Source organism: Canis lupus, chromosome 8 (genome assembly GCF_011100685.1).
Source record: "Canis lupus familiaris isolate Mischka breed German Shepherd chromosome 8, alternate assembly UU_Cfam_GSD_1.0, whole genome shotgun sequence".
Classification (NCBI taxonomy): Eukaryota; Metazoa; Chordata; class Mammalia; order Carnivora; family Canidae; genus Canis; species Canis lupus.
The window spans coordinates 34,919,013-34,940,446 of record NC_049229.1 but is presented as its reverse complement, the minus strand read 5'-3'; the positions used below and the strand labels follow the sequence as shown (position 1 = coordinate 34,940,446).

Sequence of the window (21,434 nt, the reverse complement as noted above, 5' to 3'; positions counted from 1 at the left end):
GATTTGTGTTCCATGAACACGAAGACAGATCAGAGGGATGGTGCCCCAGTACATAGCTGGTATTTATATTTGACAGCAGTTGGGCAACATTGTAGAAAGAATAGTACAGATGCTCACTTCAAAGATTCACTCTGACTCTTCCTGAAACAGTTTCCTGCCTAGTGACTTCCTCATAATAGCATGGATCCCCTGTTTCTGTAGGATTGTGATGTAATCAAAGTCGGTACATCCTCTGTCCTTTGGCAAACTGGAGCAATTGCTCTGACTCTTTGCTTCATCATTGTGATGACTCAAGCACAGATGAGTTTCAGGCCAACAGTGTGGACTGGGAATTATGAAACACATGCTTCCGGAAGCAACTCCCTGAAGGATTTTAAAACAAAGAGGAACTGAAATCTGGGGAGAGAATTCCACTCACTTAGTTCATCAGAAGCACCTTATTAGGAACGGGGAAAGGAACTGCTTCTAATGCAGATTTACAAATTATCCTGGTGTGACCAGAGTTATGTCTGAGAGGGAAAGATTCCATTGACAGAACCCACTTCCTTCCTCTGGAGATGGGGAGCTGCACATGCCTGTGTTCAAAAACTCAATGCCAATTCTCCAGAATTCCCCCATCTTCTTATTTTTAAAACTGATGAATCCAAAGCATTTGTTTACCTTTTTATGGGTCACCATCCTGTGTGCTCTCAGAAGAAAAGGGTGATTCAGTTACTTTTAGACTCTACCTAGGGAGACACGTAAACACATGAAATATTAAGACTGAGCAGAAAGCAGGATGAAATGCACACTCATTTTTGTGGCTCCCAGGCCTGGTGGGTCTGGACAGCTTTGTGAACTCTGCTGCCCACTTGCCAAAACCCCTTGCTCAGCTGGAGGAGATTTCAATCAGCAAGCTTATCTCTGCTTAATGAAGCCATATCCAAATTTGTCACCAGGTCATGTTTGAAGGAACAGGCAATTTGTTGAAGTCATTTCGGATGCAGGAAATCCTGTGTTTACTAGCTAGGAAATACTACATAAAGATCTGGATTTTTTCCCCCTTGTAATGCTCTTTCCAATTGAAATTTAGCAACAGAGCCAGTGCTGATAAGAAGAACATTGGTCAGGAAATGACAATATGGTGATAGCCAATGGTACACAATAGGCCTTACCTCTTTGTTCCCAGCCTGATTCTCAAAATTGCTGGATAGAATCACTTCCTTCAGGGAGTCCCCATTCCTTCACAGGTCCATGTCTCTTAAGTGCTGAGGCCTTTAGAGAGGCAGTGCAATCTCCCTGTAAATGTCAAAAAGAATGTAGGAGGGTAATGCCTGGAAAATTCTGGACTCATCCGTAAAGATGCTGGGGGATCATGTATAAGTGGGACAGGAAGCTTCTCTAGGTCTTGGTTAATCTAACTAAATCAACTATATGAGCATGAAGTAGGCCCCCTTTGAAGTCACCGGCTTAAACAATAATATCTATACTGATGACTAAAGAGCTCCCTCCGGTCAAAGGATCAGAGGACTGCAAACAAGATTTGATGGACATTACACAACATGCTGAAGCTATGAAGTAATATATTTAAAGAAAAAAGGCGTCAATAGAAGAGCACCTAGAAGAAGGGTAAGCAGACAAAGAGTGTCATTAGAATGTGTCCAACACCGTCCAAGAGTCACCAGTCTTGGAGTATTCTTGTCCTGTTGGCCAGGCTAGAATGTGCAAGATTCTTCCTTCAATTCAACTTAGCTGTGAGATATTATTATCTGAAATTACAAGTTAACTGGGTGCCCTGTATTTTATCTGGGCAACCCTATTATAAATAGATCTTTGATGTAGTTTTGGCTAACTCTGATCCAATATTTTTGGGAAGATTTTCCTCTCAAATGATTATGATATTTTCTTTGCTTAAACCTTTATTGTTTAATTCTATTCTTTTTTGTATATGTGTGGCTCATGTCGGAGAATGTAACCGTAGATGCATGCATTCCAACCAGGGACAATTTTACTCCCCAGGGTTATAGCTGACAAGGTCTGGAGACATTTTTGGTTGTCATAACATGGGGAGGTGTGTTAATGGGTAGAGGACAGGAATGCTGCTTAACATCCTACAATGCACAGGACAGCCCTCAAAGAATTTTATCTTAGCATAGAACGTAACAGCTACTGTTGAGAAACACTACCGTAAACATTTGGAAAAAAGCTATGTATCATTTTAACCATATATTTGTTTAAAGTATATCTATTGATCAACTTCATCAGTTGCATTATTCACATCATCTCTCTTTGGATATTTGATTTATCAAAGAAAAAGAGTGATATATTAAAGCAATTCATTCAATTTAACAGACATTTTTTGAGATCTCCCAGTATATTAGATCTTGTTCCTGGTGCTGCAAATCTTCAGCGAACACAGCAAACTTCTCTGACTTTATGGAACTTCCATTCTAATGGGTAAGGTAGGATTAGGTGACATAATAAATGATACACAAAATACATAAGTATTATGAAAAAAATTGAGCAGAGAATAGAGATAGTGCTGGGAAGCATGTGGGTTGTAATTATAACATGAGTGGCAAGGAAGTCATTACTGAGAAGGTTATGTTGGAAGAAAAGTGGGGAGGAGATGACAGAGAAAGCAATGTGACATCTAAGGGAAGAGTGGTTTAGGCAAAAGAAACAGAAATGCAATGGCTCTGCTGTAGGTTGCTGCTTGGTATGACCAAGGAAGAAGAGGAAGACAGTGTGGCTGGAGCAAAGGGAGGAAGAGAGAAAGTAGTGAGGATGAGGTCAGAGGGGTAGAGGTGCTGGCAAGTGTTCAGATCATTTAGGGTGTAGGAGGCCATTGTGAGAACTGTCGCATTGACTTCTAAGTGAGATAGAAAGCCTCTGGAGAGTTGAAGTAGAGTGATGTGATTTTACATACATTTTGAAAGCATCACTGTCTCTTGTGTTGAAAATAGACTTTGGAAGGCAGGGAGGTGGGGAAAAGGCTGAAACCAAGAGACCAGTTAGGAGACAGACCATTGCCATACTTCAGAAGAGAGAGGATGGTGCTGTGTCTGGGATGGTAACAGTGGAGATGGTGAGAACTGATTGATTTCATCAGGCACATGTATGCACGACTGGTGATGCAGAATGGTACAGCCCCTATGAGGGGAACTTAGCAATCTCGAACAAAAACTGCTGTGTGTCTATTCTTTAACCCAGAAATTCTACTTCTAGGATTTTATTTTCTTTATTTTTTAAAGATTCTATTTATTTATTCATGAGAGACACAGGGAGAGAGAGAAATGGGGCGGGGTGGAAGGAGAGAGGCAGAGAGGCAGAGACACAGGCAGAGGGAGAAGCAGGCTCCATGCAGGGAGCCCGACGTGGGGGACTCCAGGATCAGGCCCTGGGCCGAAGGCAGATGCCAAACCACTGAGCCACCCAGGCATCCCCTCCACTTCTAGGATTTTAGACAAGAAACATACCCTCAATAATAACAAATAAAATGCACAAAGTTATTCGCTACAATGTCACATGTAATTGGAAAATATTGGATGTTGGTTGAATAACCAATGTTACCTGCACATGATGGAGTAAAAAAAGAGTGAGATTGAAGATCTGTATGAATTCACACAGGGTCATTTCCAGCAGGTATTAAGTGTAAAAGACTCACTGTGAAAAAACACATGTAGCATGCTGTCTTTTGCGCAAAAAAGGAAAAATAAGCAAACACACATGTATGTGTTTATGATTTCAAAAGAAACAAAGGAAGGATGAACCAGAAAATACTAAAGTTGGATACCTACAAGGAACTGTGGGGATAGGGAGTGAGCAAAAGGATACAGGAGAGAGTGACACTTCTCGGCTTTCAAATTACATTAGGAACCTATATGTTCAAGAATTAATAAAAATTAAATTAGTAAGAATGAGGAGACAAAAACCTAAGTAACCCTGAAAGAAAATGGACACAAATGAATCAGAGTGCATGTCAAATGATTACTATAACCATACCAAAGGGAGAGGAAAAAAGAACCAGTCCGTGTAATTTATGAACAGTTTTTGGTTATACAACCTCAGTCTGGAACAGACTAGGATGTGGGGAGGGGAAGCAGAAGAGGGAAGTAGTACAACTTTTGCACTCTCTGGTAGGTTAGTTTTTGTAGTGTGATGTTAGAAGCAATTTTGAAACAAACACTGCATGTCTCTGGATGGGAGTCTCTGGTACCACCTATGCTGCATTCCAGTCAAGAATGTATAACCTCAAAATAACAAAAAGAAACAACAGATCAACACAATACAAGGAAAACAATAGTTTGAAAAAGGTGGAGGGGAGGGAGCTTGTATTCCTTGTCTTGTGGTGCCCTTTCATCTTCAAAGCCAGCAGTCATGTTACTCCAACCTCTGTCTCTGGTCTTCCTGCCTCCCTCTTATAAGGATGCTTGTGATTATACTGAGCCTGCCCTGGATGATCCAGGATAATCTATCTCAAAATCCTTACCTAATCACACCTGCCAAGTTCTCTTTGCCGTGTAAAGGAACATATGCACAGGCTGTGGGTATTAGGATATAGACAGTCTGCCTCCCAGAGGACTCCTGTTTAAAAATGTCAATATCCTAGCACACAAAGACCAGAGAGTAAGAGGCTGGAGAGATAGGACAACGAAAACCCCATCTGATCTTGGAGTAGATCCTCTTCCAGAGGGGAGAAATGCTATAAAGGATATTCGTTATCGTATCAACTGACAAAAGTGGGACTTGGGTGGTTAATTCGATGGAAGTATCAACATAAATTCATGAAGCTGGTAAATGTACTGAGGTTCTGTAAGAGCATATCCCTACTCTTCAGAAAGGCATACTGGAATAGTTGGGAATTAAGGACCATGATTTAAGCCACTTGCTCTCAAATGGTTCAGAAAACACTATGTGTACACCAACACCCAAAGAAAGAACAAGAGAAATGAGGAAACAAATGGGGCAAAACATTAACAAGAAGTGTATCTGAAACAAGGGCACAACGTATTCCTTGCACTATTTGAATTTTTGCAATTTTTTCTAAGTTTGAAATTATTTCCAAGTAAAAAGCTTTAAAAACAAAATCATCTATCCAACCTGTCACTTAGTCCCAAACTTCTGAGTTGACACGTTTGAATGTCTGTAAGGATGGGTGAACTCAGTATCTTAGGCGGTAGCTTGTCCACTGGCTGGTCAGTTCACTACAAAATGAATTCTTAGGGTCGCCTGGTGGCTCAGTCGGTTAAGCACCCGAGTCTTGATCACAGGTCAAATCTTGATCTCAGGGTTGTGGGTTCAAGCCCCGCACTGGGCTCCACGTTGGGCGTGGAGTCTACTTAAACAAACAAACATGAACTGAATCTGTTGGTGACTTTCCCCCATTGGCTGTAGCCCTGCCGTGTGGTGAAAAACAGACTAGGTCTTCTCCCTCTTCAAATATGAGGCCAGCTCTCCTATCTCCTCAGTAATGTGTTTTGCAGGCTTAGAGCTTCTTGTCAGTGGATACTTCTGAGTCAGTTTTTAAACCTCCTCACTGGGATACATTTTCTTTTGTCAGAGTTGCTCTTAAAAATGCAGCGTCTGTGAGAACACAGCACTCCAGCTGGGCCCATCCACTTAGTTTGATTTGTTTCTTCCTCCTCTTCCAACCACACTCATCCTAGGTTACCACAACCTCTGCAGGGAAAAGCCACGCTCATGATATACATTGATTTTATGACTAAATCAATGCACATGAGTGGTTTTGGTGCAGCCCCAGTGGGGCTCTGAGGATCAGTGTTACCACAGTTACCTGGTAAAACAAAAGGAAACCCTCAAGTGAGCATCTTTGCTGCTGCCATGGAATCCACTCTAAAGCAGTCGCCTTTGCACTTTTCCCTTCCCAACAGGGCAGAGGCTGGGCTTCTTGGCTGTGGCTGGTAAACTGTGCAATTGGGAGAGTTTAATTTTAATTAGCGAATTGGCTGCAGTGAATCCCTAGCACCCAGGGTCTCGGAGCCTCAGAGGTAGGACTAATGGACATGCTGCAGTGGAGGTTTTGGAATCTTCCCAAAAAGGTAGCTAGGAGAGTCACCTGGGGTTACAGCTCGCATCTGATGGCAAAGGACAAACTCTGGGACTGAGTTCCTAGGTTCTGGTGTTGCTCAGAAATCAGTGCAAGAGAACTTGGGAGTAGTCTTTGCGGGGAACACTCTAATGACTATAGGTAAGTTCAGGATTGATGATGCAGGCTCACCTTCGCCACATTCTTGGGGTGGGGAGGGGAGTCCGCAAGGAGGGTCACTTTTGCCACATTCTTTTGAGAGGTCAATGCTAATTGCCCTCCAAGCATCATTTCCCCAGATCATGTGAGAGAATCTTTCCTAAGTGCATTAATCCTTTAGCAGGGACCCCACTCCTAGCAGTGCCTCTAGCAGATGTTAGAAGTCCAAGCTTTTAGAGTGAACTCACCAGCCATAAAAATGTCAGGTCACTAAGCAGCTGTTGCTTTTCAGGGTCAAATATCTCACATTCAAGGCAGTAGGAGAGCTCTGTTTTCTGCAAAAGGCATTTTAGGAGAATTCTTAATAATGAAGCCTTTATTATGGTGGAGGTTTAAGGGGAGAAAGACAGGGAGGGAAAAAGGACAGGCTCTTCTTGGGAGCCTTCCGATGACAGTCACCTTGCAGAAACCATCTTAAACTGGAAATCCTAAAGGCTTATAGTCTGAACTGCCTGAGCATGATCAGTTTACTAGTGATTTTCTGACCACCCCCATCTCCACTCCCCTGCTTCAAAAGTAGAGTTAAGGACTATAGGATGAATATAGTCCTTTGCATTCGAGTCATTTATAGAACGGATGGCAAGATCCTTTCCATCTAAAAGTCAATCAGGGGTTTTGGAGACAGGGCTGAAGTCTTAAAGGCTAGTGGACTGAATGGAGGCCCAAAGAAGTCTAAGAGGCTACAGTGTTGGGCTTTGTACACAGGATGATATACACGGATGTGGATGAAGTCAAAGGGCAGGATAAGTCATCAAAGGGAGTTTAGCTAAGGACGGGGTATGTAAAAGGGAGTAGGGCAATGTGACCTGATTTGGTAGGCAAGTGTCATGGTCATCCATACATGGGCTTTTCTCTTTTTAAGCAGCTGGTAGAGACACTTTCTTCCCTCCCCTGTGCCTGTCTTCCTGAGTCGTTGCTCAGCACCACAATCACCTCCTCTCTGGGCACCCCTTCTCATTCTAGGAGAGTCAGGGTGGTTCTCAAATCTGATGGGACTCAGGAAAGATCCTCTACACTGGAAGTGGAGGTAGGGGAATGGGGTGAGGACTCTAACAAGAGATGCTCACCGTCTCACGGGTGACTGCAGATTCCTTTGCCATAGTCATGTCCCCAGTGACCGTAATGGGTATAAATGAAATGGGAGAAGGTACCAAAGATCAATACAGAACTGTTTCTTCTTCCTTCCAGTAAGAGAATCTGTATGCACAGAAGCATAAAAAACAAATACTTTATGTAAATGACATGAGAAACTTATACCTGGGAACCTCTCTTTTTCCCATGGCAGGAGGTGAGGGGTGGGAAACATATCAAGGTTTGATAAAAATAAGGATCTCCTTTGTCAAAAACCCCTAGTGTGCAATCCTGTGTTCATGTTGTTTGACACCATGGAAACATCGTTGATTGCAGTAGACAAAAGCATGTCAGGGAAAAGACCAAAGGTTAGATCTGAGGTTTTCCCCCCAAGACCAGTGAAAAATAATTCTGATTGGTCTTTGCTATGGAAAATATGAAAATCCTTATAAACAGGAAACTGCTTCCTCTAAGGGTTCCAAACTTTCTCCTGGATAAAGAAGTGTAGATTTTTTAAGCCATCTCTTAATTGTAGACTCACCAGGTTTTTAGATTTCAGTAGAGTTCATATTAATAGGGGCACAGAGATATGGAGGCAAACCAATATATACACCAGTTTGAGGAAATGGGCACATAGCCCAACATAGTGATGGTCTATAAATGACTCGAATGCAAAAAAGCCTTAGAACCCTGACTTTAGTTACACATAGTCTAATGGTTCTTTAAGTTAGTGTTTTTGAAACTGAATGGTATCCAGCAGCGATTAAACCTTGGGAGTTTGTTTTTTTTTTAAGATTTTTATTTATCCATTCATGAGAGACACAGAGAAAGAGGCAGAGACACAGGCAGAGGGAGAAGCAGGCTCCGTGCAAGGAGCCCGATGTGGGACTCGATCCCGGAACCCCAGAATCACCCTCCCCCTGAGCCGAAGGCAAATGCTCAACCGGTGAGTCACCCAGGCGTCCCAACCTTGGGAGTTCTTATTTTAGATTTACTACTTGGTAGGAAACAGCTGACGTTGTTTAAAAAAAAAAAAAAAAAAGTCAGAAAACTCTTTCTGAACTTGATCTTTTGAATAACTGTGTCTAAACTGGTTTAATAAAGATTATCCTTTTGCCTCACATAAACCCATGTTACAGAAAAGGCACAAAGTCCTGGAGGGTTCAAATAGCTTCATCCCTTTAACAGAAGCATATGTTCCCTCAGCAATGATCTTTTAGGGGAAATGGAAGACATAAAGGGAAATATAATGATCTGAAAGTTTCATATTTTTTTCTACTTCTGTCAATACTCTGTGAGCAACTGAGGGTCTCGGTGGTCTTTGTACCTAGGTCCACACTCATGTACAAATTGGTAATTGTATGTTCAGTTTATGGGATGGGATAAGAAAGTTGTCTAACACACAGAAGGTTCTCTCTCATCTCAATGCCCAGTGTAAGACAAAAGTAGTAGTCTTTAGATGCCAAGCAGCTCCCACTGACTAGATGAAATAAAAGGTGACTGGCAATTTTAAGACCAACAGGAGTCCATTCCAAAGATCAGAAGTGTTTAGGTCCTCTATTAACCATGAGGACAATTTGTTTTCAGCTTGACTTCAAATTGGGTTGAAGATAGCCAGGCAGCCAGAACACTATAGGGCCAAGAGAAAGCCCCAATTTTCATAGGATATAATACACATTCCTTGTTCTGTACAGGGGACACTTCTCATGCTGACCTACATCATACATTAATTTTTAAAAGGGAAATGCTTTAAAATGAAAGACTTTGATTCTAGAGACATTCTTTTCTATACCACCAGTTGAATAATTTTACCAGTAGCGCTACTGAGAAACTGTGTAACTCTCTGGAGTCATACAAAGAGGTTATAGAAATGTTACAAAAAGAGGTCGCATATATAGTAATCTGTGAACATACTGAACGCTACCATAGAAAACTCTATCCTTCTAGGTCCAGTATGTACAAGCTAAAAAATATGCATTTTTGACTTGGTAAACAATTTGCAATATCTAAATAGTGCAAAGTACAAAAAAGTTTGATAACGTTGTTTTAATAACTCATAGAAAGCATATACACCCAATGAATTCATCTCTTTATTGCATATTGCTTTTTTTAAAAAAGATGTACAATCTCATAACACATACAACTTTTTTTTCTTGGTACTATAACAACAGTCTTGCACCTAAAGACTAAGTGTTTCCAACTACTAAGCTAGTAAGATACAAGACATATAATTAAGTTTACAAATTATAATGCTTTCTTTTTGGCATTAATTTAAAAAAACAAACAAAAACTTTAAAATACACACCCAAGAGAGAAAAGTGGCTACTTACACCAGCACCAATCTAAAAAGTAGATTTTTTTTTTTCAACAATGGCACATGGAATTACCTGCACAAAGCTTTTGGGGAAAAGAAACCAAAAATGGAAATGGTAAAGGCCTACCAGGATGGCCGTATCAAAATGAGAAGGATTACAAGGGCAAGAGGGACATGCTACACGAACTTGCTCCTTTATGTGACACTCCACCCACTTGTCCATTCCTTAAACTGTAAAACAAAGCCATTTTCAAAATACAGTTCCAAAACTGAGCCAGACCAAATTTCTCCTGCTATAAATAGAAAAAAAGATAGAGGCACTTTTGTTAAGGAATAGACACATCCATCAGCATCTCCCATTCCTCATCTCCAAGCCTTTTTGAGCCAAGTCTTTGCACCTTTAACTGGGTGTATTGGCAGACCTTGGTAACTAGGGGCTGGGGGCACAACCTCTGCTGGGAGTTTATGACCGTTTTATTTGCTAGAGTCATTTACTTCCATAAAATGGGTAGAAAGTCTCTAAGTTTGCAATGATGGGGGGGAAAATGTAAAACCACTGCTCTTGACAACTCTTAGAGCACTATTTCACAGCTTTAACATAGTGCAGAGACCTTGCCATCTGCACTAAGCATTACAGTTTATACAAATCATTTTTAAATAGCATGATTCCTATACAGCGCATATTGGTATTCTATTCACCCCTTTATCCCCACTAGAACATAAGCTCCGTGGGGGTAGGGACTTTGTCTTGCTTATCACTGTAGCCCTACTAAGCCTGGCACATAGTAGGTGTTTAATAAATATTTGTTAATTGACTGAAAAACTCAATTTAGTGAGTAAATAATGTTCTAGTGCAACAGGACAAACTACTCTCTCCACAGGAAACCCAACCACAACAGGATTGATAGAATAAAAAAAAAAAAAAAGAGAGAGAATCTTAGCCCCCCTCCCCCACTACAAATAAATAAAGCAAAGCTAAAAAAAAAAAAAAGTAACAGTCCTCTTTATATATAATTTAAGGATATTAAGAGTTGGTAGGTTAATGGTAAGCATCTATATTTTATTTTCTAATGTTCATTGTTTTTATTCATTTCTCCCTGAGAGCTTTATCTTTTGGACTGAAATTTTACAGGTAGCTTTACTGACACACAATTTAAAATGACAACATATAAACAACAAACCACTTCAAACATACTTAGAGATAAATAGATCTTGGCATCTCTGTTGGTGTTGTTGACATTTCATGCATTCACTAAGTGTCCTTTAGTCCAGACCTATGCTGACAGAAAATGCAGCTTGTCTTACAAAACAGAAAGGGGAGGGGGAAGGCACCCCATAAAGAAATTTAAATAATTTTTATCCTTTCAGAGAATTCCTCCTTTTAGGTCTTAGTGGGAAATTTTATTTTTAAAATTTATATATCTATATTGTTAGAACAATAAGCACATTCTGAATCTTGTTCTTTAACAAGAGCATGAATTGCATTTAGATAAATAGTGTTCTTTTTTCAAAAGCAATGAAAAGAAATCTTCAAGAGTGCTTGGCAGAGAACTCGATGAAATTAGAGAAAAAAAAATTGATGCCCAAGTTCTAAATATATAAAAAAAAGTCTGACTGACATTCTACGTAATTCAGATTGTGTGCAAGATGTTCTCAATAAACATTTATAGACTGTACCCCTACACCAACGTCAGAAATTCCAAGCTGGTCCTACCAATTACTGATGCAATACACCAGCATCGCATTGTCAACTATCAAAAACCATTTTAAATCTATATTTTTCCAACACCAGTTTCACCAATGAAAATAATTTTAAATTATATCAAGCTTGGAAACCATAAAATATTTCTCAAGCCTTTTTTTTTTTTTTTTTTTTGCTTTTGTTTTTCTTTTTTAGTGTAGGGAATGTCTCTGTCATCTCTTTCAGGAGATAGTATTGTGCTTCTGAACAGCCGTGGTGTTCAGGGGAAGAAAGTGAGCCATATCCAATACAAATGCATACACAAAAGGTTTCTGAGCACATACATTAACATAGATTTTTTTTTTAACCATACATTTAGGTCTCTAGACAACACTCAGACTCCTATATACATTTTTTTTAATATATATGTACACATACATTTACATACACACATTCGCGCACTCACTCACAGATGGAGGAAGAAATTGCCACTGTTTGGATTGCAAGGCAGTGTAATGAAAAGTTCTAGTCACTTCAAAGGGCTGCTAATGAGCTTTCTAAAAAAGTATCCAAAGAAAATTAGAAATTAAGTTTTGTGACAGGTCTCTCTCGGCTGCTGTCCGTCATCTGGTTGGTAATACGCTTGCGGTTCCGTTTCAGTTTAGAAAGGTCTTTGTCAAACACTTCCCCTGAGCGTAGAGCTGAAACCAGGTCATCGAACTCTCCGCCTTCTTCACTATTCTCTTTTGCTTTCCTCATTTTACGTTCCTTTTCACGTTGTTCCTTGAGCTGCAAGTAGAAAGCAACCTCTTAGAGAATACTTAGAAAACAAAGTATTGTTTTGTTTTCAGGGGAGATGAAGTCCATGAGATATGACAATACTTCAGTCATAACTATCCACATGCACCCATGCCCGCTAATCCCCTCAGATGTCACAAGAGAGAGGGAACTGGGACTTGAGGTCTCATTGTAGAAGAAATGAATAATGAAGAAAGATGGCCACTACTTCGTGATTAGACACTCACCACCTAGAATCTAGGTAAACCTCATGATACTCTAGTTAAAATAAGAGCAATCGAAGCCATTCATATTGTTATAATGGAACCAGAAAGTTATCACTTAGCAGTCCCCAGATACTGGTTTCTTTGACGGTACAGAGAAACCAAAGCAAATGCTCGTCGGGCCATGTTCCTCTTATCAAAGGCTTAGCTTGTATCTCCTGTAGCTACCTGGAGCCTGGTACACATGAGTTAATATAATTAAAAGGCAAATTATACAGGTACATTATAGAAAATTTAGATAATTCATATAAACAGAAGGGTGAAAACCATCTCTAATTCTACTGTTAAGAGATAACCACTGTAAACCTGTCAGGGTATAGCCCAGCACTATCGTTTTCCTTATTAACACTTACCTTATTTTAAAAAAGGGTTTCACATATAAATAATTTTGTAAGCTTTCTTCCATTAATAAATATTCTTTGAAAATGTGACTTTTAAGGACTGCATAAATATCCCATTATGTAGCTATTATTATCATTTAAAGCTAACAACTGGTCAGTAAACATTTAGGTTGTTTCCATGTTGAGGTATTGCAAAGACTGCTATTCCCTTTGTGTAAATTTTTGATTATTTCTTTAGAATAATTTCTAAGAAATGAAACCTCATATCAGAGGATATAGATGTATTTTTTCAGGCTTTGGATCTATATTGCCAGATTACACTTATACCGATCTACACTCCCAGCAGCATTCTAGAGAGTAGATGCCCTTCTCCCTGCTGGCACACTGGAGTGCTGTCTACAAACCAAGGAGCTGCAGCGTTGGACTTTCTAGGAGGTGGAAATGGCCAATTTCACCATTTTCTTACCTGAGCTTCCATGCGAGCACGCCGTTCTTCCTCCTCCTTCTTCTTTCTCATGTTTTCATTCTCTTGTTTGGCTTCTGACACAGCTTGAAGAAACTGATCAAAAATGCCAAAGAACTCATCCGGCTGGATTTTGCCAGCCTCTTCTCCAAAGTGTTTCACCGCTTTAGTAAACTGGAAAAAAGTAGGTTTTAAGAAGTTCAGGATTTCAAGAGAATTCAGTGATCAAATAGAAATCTCTCTAGAAGTACTAAAGCTCAAATAGAGTCAGATATAACTTGCTGGATTTTAGTGAGCCTGTATTTATCTTTGGCTGCTTAACAGGCCTGTCAATCATTTCTAAGGTAAAAAATTTAATACTCCTCGACTTTTGAAACCATTTATTCTTTTCCACCTCATTTCAGCTTAACACCAATGATTACCTGCTCTGACTTTTTATTAACTAAACAGTAGTAAAAACAAGAAAGCAAAATATCATAGGGCAGAGCACTCAAGACATAAAACTAATAGCAAACTCGGCAGGGGTAGGGAAACTTGTACTTTTAACTTTTCTTTGAAGTAGTTTAATATCATTTATTAGTGCCATATGGTTAATATCAAAAGCAAATGGGATCCAGTGCTTCTTAGCTGCTTTTCCTAATCCTAAGTAATGCTAGTATTGTGATATTTCCTGGGTCTCAGTTAGAAAACAGTCACGGACTACAGAATCATTAATGCAACCCCAAATTTATGACTGAGAATATGATTTTATTCCAGATCCTTTGTTAGAGAGAACTCCTTTCAAAACAGCTAAAATGTAAAATATTAAGGGATAATTTAAAAAAAATTAATACAAATATATGTATATAGTAACAAAATAGTATTTCTAGTCTCCAGTTTTTTTTTCCCTTTGGACCAGTGAATGTGCCATTTAATATTTTAATTATTTAAAATGAAGTATAATTAACATACTGTGTTCTATTAGTTTCAGGCATACAACATAATGATTCAACAACTCTATTCAGTACTCGGTGCTCACCAGGAAAAGTGCAGTCTCCACCAGTCACTAAATGTTATTACAATATTCTTGACTATACTCCTTATGCTGTATTATTCTAGTTTTAGTTCTCTTGGTAGTTATCTTCATTACTCAAGATCGCATACTTTTAAGGGGTCTTAGCGGTATCATGACTATCTAAATAATGTTCAATACCAGTCATAGTGTTTGTTAGAATTTTTTTTACTCTTTAAGAATCTAATGCTATTACTTCCAAGCTACTAAGGAAGGTGCTTCCAGCTTCAGAGTCAAATAAATTCTCATTCCTATGTCTAATCAACTATTTAACATTTTCCAGATCTTTAATTTTCTTATTTAAACTATGAAGTGTTTATGCAGTGCCCCCAACCCAAGACTTTCTAATTGCTTTTATTTTTCTTGCATTACTTGCCTTTATTATATTTTTTCTGATATTTCAGTAATACGAACTCCCTATAGGAAATGTTTTCAGTGTTTATTTTTTCCCCTAGTTTTACTGAAATTTAATTGACATATAGCACTGTATATAATTAAGGTATGCAGCATACTCTCTTGACTTCAATATATCATGAAATGATTACCACAAGAAGTTTAGTTAATATCCATCACCTCATACAGATACATACAAAAGGGTCTACTCTCCTAATAACTTTCAAACACAGCATGCAGCAGTGTTAACTACAATCATCACATTGTATATTACAACCCCTATACTTACCTATCATATAACTGGAAGTATGTACCTTTTGACCACCTTCCTCCAATTCCCCCTCAATATTTATTAGGAAATAAAACAATTACTAAGTCATAAATGTGTATGACATATTGTTATTTCATATCTTTAAGTTTATAAGAAAAGTGTTCTTTTGCCATTTCCTTCTTCACTGAGTTGTTCTCAATATTTTACTTATTTGGAAATATTCTATTAGAAATCAGAGTTCTTTAGGGAAAAATACATTTTTCACATGCCACACACAAAGATCTAGCTTGCCTTCATGGCTTTATAAGCTAATTTCTAAAAGTTCTGGTATGAACAAAATGGCATTAGACGTCCTACAACTGAGTTTCTAAACATTCAAGTTCATGCACTTCAAGTCATCATGAATGATCTTTTTATCTAGGAATTCCAGTGATGATGAAGTCATGTATATTTTAGTCTTAGAAATATGAAGAAAACTAGTTCCAGACTAAAGTTCCCACACTAAAATCTTAAAAAAATAGTAGGTGGTGCATAATCATGTGTTTTTACATAAAAAATTAACTGTATGGTTGATTCTTATAAAAATGTTTGAGCCCTCAAGGAAGTAGATTCTATATTGCCTGGTTTGGCTGGGGGAGGGGAGTGCTTTCCTTTACAGATCTGTATCATCCAGAGTAGGAGGGATGCATAAGACATGAGTGGGGTCTCTCACAGCAGAGGTTGGGGACATCAATCACGGGATAGCAGAAACTGGACTTTTAACAGCAGTCATCTGAACATGTATCATCTTTCCATTTATTTAATAATGTTGGAGGTGGGGTTTACTGTTGAGACTAGCTAATGTATCCTAATACCATCTTCTTCTGAACTTTCGGCAGTTGTGTATGTACACTATAAATAATCATCTATATCTATTACTAAACAGAGGACTACAGGGAAATGACATCCATCACTAAGCTTCAAAGATCAAGTTAAAGCAAAAGACTACTGTGGCAACTGAGAGATGAGCAGTGTGGAAGAACTCGACAGGACGCGTGGAGTAGATGCTTAAGATCACTTGTTAACAATGAGAAGGAGGAGGGTGAGAGAAAAATGAGAGAATGTGTACATGTCTATGTATATAGATGTGTAGTTTTGGAAGAGGAAATAGCGAGAGGGGGAGGAGTTAAGGTCCTAGTTATTAGCCAATGAAAATATTTCCTTTAGAGAAAAACAAAATTTTGAAATAGAAAAAAGTCATAAAAGGTACTGTATTATTAAAACATATGCTTCTTGTTATGAGGCTGTGAATTAAACTGTATCTCCTTTAATAAGTTCTGCTGGAGATTTTAAGAGGGAATATCCTGCCCTAAGTCTCTATCTCAGGAGAGCATATAACATACAGGTAACTGAGACATGTGACCTTGGTCATATCTCATCTCACATTCTGTCCTGCCTCTGGTTTTCATGATCTACTCTTTTCTGGTTCCCAGAGATAAATACTTTAATCCAGTATCAATCAAGAGAAAATCAGAAAATATTTACTGGTTTTACACCATTTAGATACTCTGAGGTCTTGCTAACCTAAAGGCAACACAGGCCAGTTAGACAAAAAGAATGTGCTTCAATTGATCACAGTCCTAGTTATGAAAATGTAGAGTATCTGCAAGTATTAGCCCTGTTAAATAACAGTAAGTATGCATCAGCAAACTTACCAGGTCTTTAGCTTCTGCTAGGAGGTCTTCAACATCAGAGAAACTGAAGCTGGCTACTGTAATGAACTGGCTGACAACAGACACAAACTTATCTCCGGGCTGTGGGGGCTGAGACTTCTGATATTCCAGCTCCTTAAACACAGGAAGTAGATAGTGTGAAGGCAGGTTTCAAACGCTGATACATCATGTCTACTTTTCCATATTCCTCAAATTTAATAAGTAAGAATGGCAAGTACATCAAACCTACTCTGAACACTTTGCGATACCCTAGGTCCCACAGACCTTCTGTCTACCACGTCAGAGCCATGCATGCCCCTGTGCGTGCGCACCCATATTTGCAAACAGCAATTTAGTCAATCATCTGAGTACTTCATCAATGTGATTTCTTATACTGGCTTCAGGACGTAAGTAGATTAGCATTTGTAGAAAATAAATAGAAGTTAAATAAGGAGAGCAAATTGGATTCAAAAGACGTGTGACTAAAAGCAAGACAAGTCAATTGTCGGTATTCTGTGCTCAGAATTCTGGTTCCTTGCTTTTTCTTTCTTTCCCTCTGGCCAAGTCTTCTGACTTTCTACACGAGGACATCTGGGTCAGTGGAATTTCAACAGTGTTTGGCACCATAATCGTCTACCATTTTTCTTCCTGTCTATACCATTTTGTTTTTGTGAACAGGTTACCTACCCGTAAGAGTATTAGTCAGTGTCTTATTAAATTATCCATATACTTCATTACCAGGGTGATGAACACACAAATTATTCAAATCTAATTTTAGTAATTAATTTCAACCATTGCCAGATGCACTTTCTTAATCCTTTGTGTGTGAGGGATCATTATCTTCATTGTATAGACACATAAATTGACGCTTAGAGGGATGAAATTCTTAGCTCGAAGTCAAGTAGCTGATATGTGATAGAGCTAGATTTTGAACTCAGGTCTGTCTGACTCCACAGTCTCAGCAATAACCGTGCTGGGCACCAACTGACTCAATCTAGATCTATTTTCTTCTGTAACTGTTTTGGCGGAGGTACTACGAGTAGGAGTAGACAAGTCACAGGCTATGGGTTCTGATTCAGTTCTACCACTGATTTGGTTCTTATCCATGACAAGTGGCTTGGGCCTCAGTTTCTTCACTTGTAAAAAGCAGGCAATATCCACATCACCATGAGAATCAATGAAATAACAGATTGGAAAGTTATAAAATATGGAACTTGCTCTGATTGGAATAAATTACCACAATTCTACTACTTTGGCCTTGAAAGTGAGCATGTATGGATGTGAGGTATAGAGATATACAAACAATTTTAAAGTATTTCATTAGTGTATAATTTCCTTTCAGACTGAATTTAGAAATCCATCTTTGATATCTTCAAACAATATAATCAATTCGTGTAAAGCATAATTAGGATACATGAATATTTAGACAGGCCAACGTCTACCTCTCAATATTTCTTTCTAGTGCTACAACTTGACATGTATGCTGCCAGGGGGAGGAGGAGGTTTCTGTAGCCCCTTTCCTATGAAAAGTGTTTTACAGTTGTATGTGACTCAAGTGCTGAAGTGATCTCAGCAAAACTACTTTTAACAAACCCAAAACTTCCTCCAAACTTCCTTTCCACCAGGGCCCCTCCCCATGCCTTGCTCTGAACTAGCTTAGATGCAAAGGTCAGAGCATCCATTATTAGGCTTTAGGGCTGTCATAACTGTCACACTAGTCTCGAGAAAACCTTCTACTGGGAGGAAATGGGACCAAGTGAAGGCTATAAGATGAACCTCATCCCAAACTGCCCTTAACCAGTTTGACTTCTGAAACCTGAGAAGGACCACCCTACTTGCTCACCAATGTTTAGGCCCACTGGGGTTGGTGGAACAAGATTTCATTCAGTTCATTTCCTTTACTTTTGAAAGATTATTCCCCACCCCCCAAAAAGGGGGGGAAAAAGCCTTACATGCTCCCTAATTTGTTAAAAACAAACAGAAAACGATCAGACATGGTGACTTTAACTTTTGTTAATTATGTCTTTAATGAAGTCAACCGCTCTCTACGGTACAGTTGTAAAACTGTAAATTTTGTAATATTAATAGTAATATTAAAAAAAGAAAAGAAGGAGGGTCCTCATGTTATTATTACCAATAAGTAATTTGAAAGGTACTTAAGAGAGGGGCACCCTTCCAAGCTGCCTGCAGAGCAGTCTCCTTTGTCAATGGCAGACTGGAGTGAGGACCACTCTCCTGAACAGGTTTCTCATCCTGACCTGCCTCCTTGCCCAAGGCAGCACTGCATGGTACCCATGTGGCACTCCACTGCCGCAGTCATGTTTAAGCACATTGACTCCTCTGCCTCCAGCAGTGTGGCCTGCTTTCCTTCCATGGAGGCCTAGCACATGGTGTTCTGCATACCAGGGACAACTTCTGCTCCTATGTACCTAAGTTCACTCCACCCTCTTTCTAAGCCACAGCTCAAAGTTCATTTCAGTGAGAAGAGAAGCTTCCTCTAATAAATGCCCATCATTCCATAAGATTTGGACTAACCTAAATCCACTCTTCTTCCTTAAGGCACTTTTGTAATCACTGTGCTTATCTGGATGTGGCCAGGCTGAGTAAATGTGAACGTTTGCTGGACCGGCTGCTCTTGGCTATTGCAATACCTGGAGGGCAAGGATTCTGAATCGTCATGACCTCTCGCCTTGAGAATGGACTGTGTATCCAAGGGTTTGTTCAATAAATACTCCCTAAAGGACCAACTCTGAGACAACAGAGGTATTCCACTGCTCTATTAAGAAAGAACATTACTTATTACTTATTAATTGAACATGGACACCGAGCGGATCCTTGAAGATTATCTTGCCCAAACCACTTTAATGAGTCCTACCTTACAGGTAGGAAATTGGTGCAACCCTAGGTCTAGCTTCCCAGTTCCTGCTCCTGGGATACCCCCATGACATTGGCAGCTGAGTCACCAGAGTGACACAACCTGCCTTTACTTCTTTACTGCTGTTTTCCTACTTATTTATTTTTTTTAATCAATAAATGTTTTTCTCTGGGCATATCACCTTGTTGGACATCATCAGCACCTAGAGGTAGTGAAGAGACTGGGAATTAGAAGAAGAAATGCATACTCACCATCTCTACTGCTTTTAGGCCACTTCTCAAGGTACTTATTTCTTTGTCCAGCTCAGTCATGCTGTTGTAAACAGCAATATTTTAGTATCCAACGTGTGACTTACATGTATTAGACAGATGATGGTTTACATATCTCATGCTTGGAAGTCCCACACTAGTTTATTTTAAATGCTTAAAACTCCCTTTATTGCTCAGATCTCACAGAATAACAAATTTTTAAACTTATGGAATTTAGATATGGAATTATGGCTTTTGTTTCCCACAAATAGCAGGTATATTTTATAGATTAAAATCTCACTTAAGCAAATTATTATATGTGGAAATAAGCTTTTTGCCATTATGTGGCTCCCTTCGAACAAGTAAAAAAAACTGTCTTATCCACAATCATGCTCATATTGTACTCTTTGTAATCAGTACATTTGCTTTTCTTCTTTTGCTTTTTTTAAAGATTTATTTATTTATTTATTTATTTGAGAGAGAGAGAGAGAGAGAGAGAGAGAGAGAGAGGTGGAGACACAGGCAGAGGGAGAAGCAGGCTCCACGCTGGGAACCCGACGCGGGACTTGATTCCAGGACTCCAGGATCGCGCCCTGGGCCAAAGGCAGGCGCTAAACTGCTGAGCCACCCAGGGATCCCCAGTACATTGCTTTTCACCAAAGCTCTGGTCATATGAACATTACAAGGTGATGGCTTAGATTTCTTTTTTTTTTTAATAATTTTTTTTTAAGATTTTATTTATTTATTTGAGAGAGCATAAGAGAGAGAGAGCAGAGGGAGTGGGAGAAGCAGGCTTCCGTCCAAGCAGGGAGCCCAATGCAGGGCTTGATCTCAGGATCCTGGGATTATGACCTGAGCTGAAGACTGAAGCAACCCGGGCACCCCTAAAAGGATGCCTAAAAATACCTAAAAGGATTATTTTTAAGTAATCTGTACACCCAACGTGAGGTTCAAACTCAACTCAATCAAGAGTGGCATGTTCTACTGACAGAGCCAGCCAGGTACCCTGGTAATGGCTTAAATTTCAATTGTTAATGATATTTCTTAAAGTTGTACTAACTAGATTTCATTGTCTCTCCCCCCCTTTTTTTTTTTTTGTATGGAAAAATTTTCCTAGGTTTCTCCCATAAAACTTTCTATTTGATGGCTTTTAAACATCAGAGATTATAACCTGATTCTCTCAGATAATTCAGATGAATTTGCTTAAAATTCACCAATATTTCATTTACTTTAACCTTTTAATTTCATGTCTCGCATTTCTACCAAATTCTACAAAATGAGGGAAAAGATTAGCCTGCTTATCATACTTTCCAAATTCACTGTAAAAAGATGCAGTTTTAAATACACACACACACACACACACACACACACACACACACACACATTTTATTTTTAAAGGGCCAAGAGAAGGAGGGAAGACCAAAAAGAAAAACTGCCTGCTCTTCCGTCTCTGAAAAGTGGTGTGAAGTCTGTGGCAAAAGTTTGGCAACTTTCCATTTTATTTTTAGTTTCTTCATTTGCATAAAGACTGCTTTCCATGAAAAGGCTGCCTTGGTTTCTGAGAGTGTGTGCACATGTGAAAATTACTGGCAACATCCTGACACTTAAGTTCTATTTGCTTAGCTATGTATCCTCATTAACTATGGGTGCTCCTACCTGTATTTATTAATAGAACTACCTTTTCAAAGTACTAGTGAAACCACATTCCTTTCTTATACTCTTAACAA

At 39.1% G+C, this 21,434-nt stretch overlaps 1 protein-coding gene and 2 long non-coding RNA genes across 7 annotated transcripts in view; 1 reads left to right on the top strand and 2 right to left on the bottom strand.

Moving 5' to 3' along the window:
- Nucleotides 1-36: 36 nt before the first annotated feature.
- LOC102151296 lies at nt 37-1,406 on the bottom strand. The gene is made up of 3 exons (XR_005363340.1): nt 1,155-1,406; nt 661-728; nt 37-363 (listed from the first exon to the last, which is right to left on the bottom strand). It is a non-coding gene; the product is annotated as an uncharacterized LOC102151296 (long non-coding RNA).
- LOC102157272 lies at nt 672-19,906 on the top strand. Its single transcript, XR_005363337.1, has 3 exons — nt 672-1,608; nt 15,819-15,974; nt 19,144-19,906. It is a non-coding gene; the product is annotated as an uncharacterized LOC102157272 (long non-coding RNA).
- Nucleotides 9,387-21,434, bottom strand: part of DAAM1 (dishevelled associated activator of morphogenesis 1) — a 166,616-nt gene continuing 154,568 nt past the window's right edge. For all 5 annotated transcript variants that reach the window (XM_038544843.1, XM_038544847.1, XM_038544845.1 and 2 more), the window contains 4 exons: nt 19,711-19,771; nt 16,588-16,719; nt 13,182-13,352; nt 9,387-12,102 (listed from right to left, as the gene is read on the bottom strand). In XM_038544843.1, coding sequence (XP_038400771.1) covers nt 11,893-12,102; nt 13,182-13,352; nt 16,588-16,719; nt 19,711-19,771 — 574 coding nt within the window. In that variant the 3' untranslated portion in view covers nt 9,387-11,892. The remainder of the gene's footprint in view (nt 12,103-13,181; nt 13,353-16,587; nt 16,720-19,710; nt 19,772-21,434) is intronic.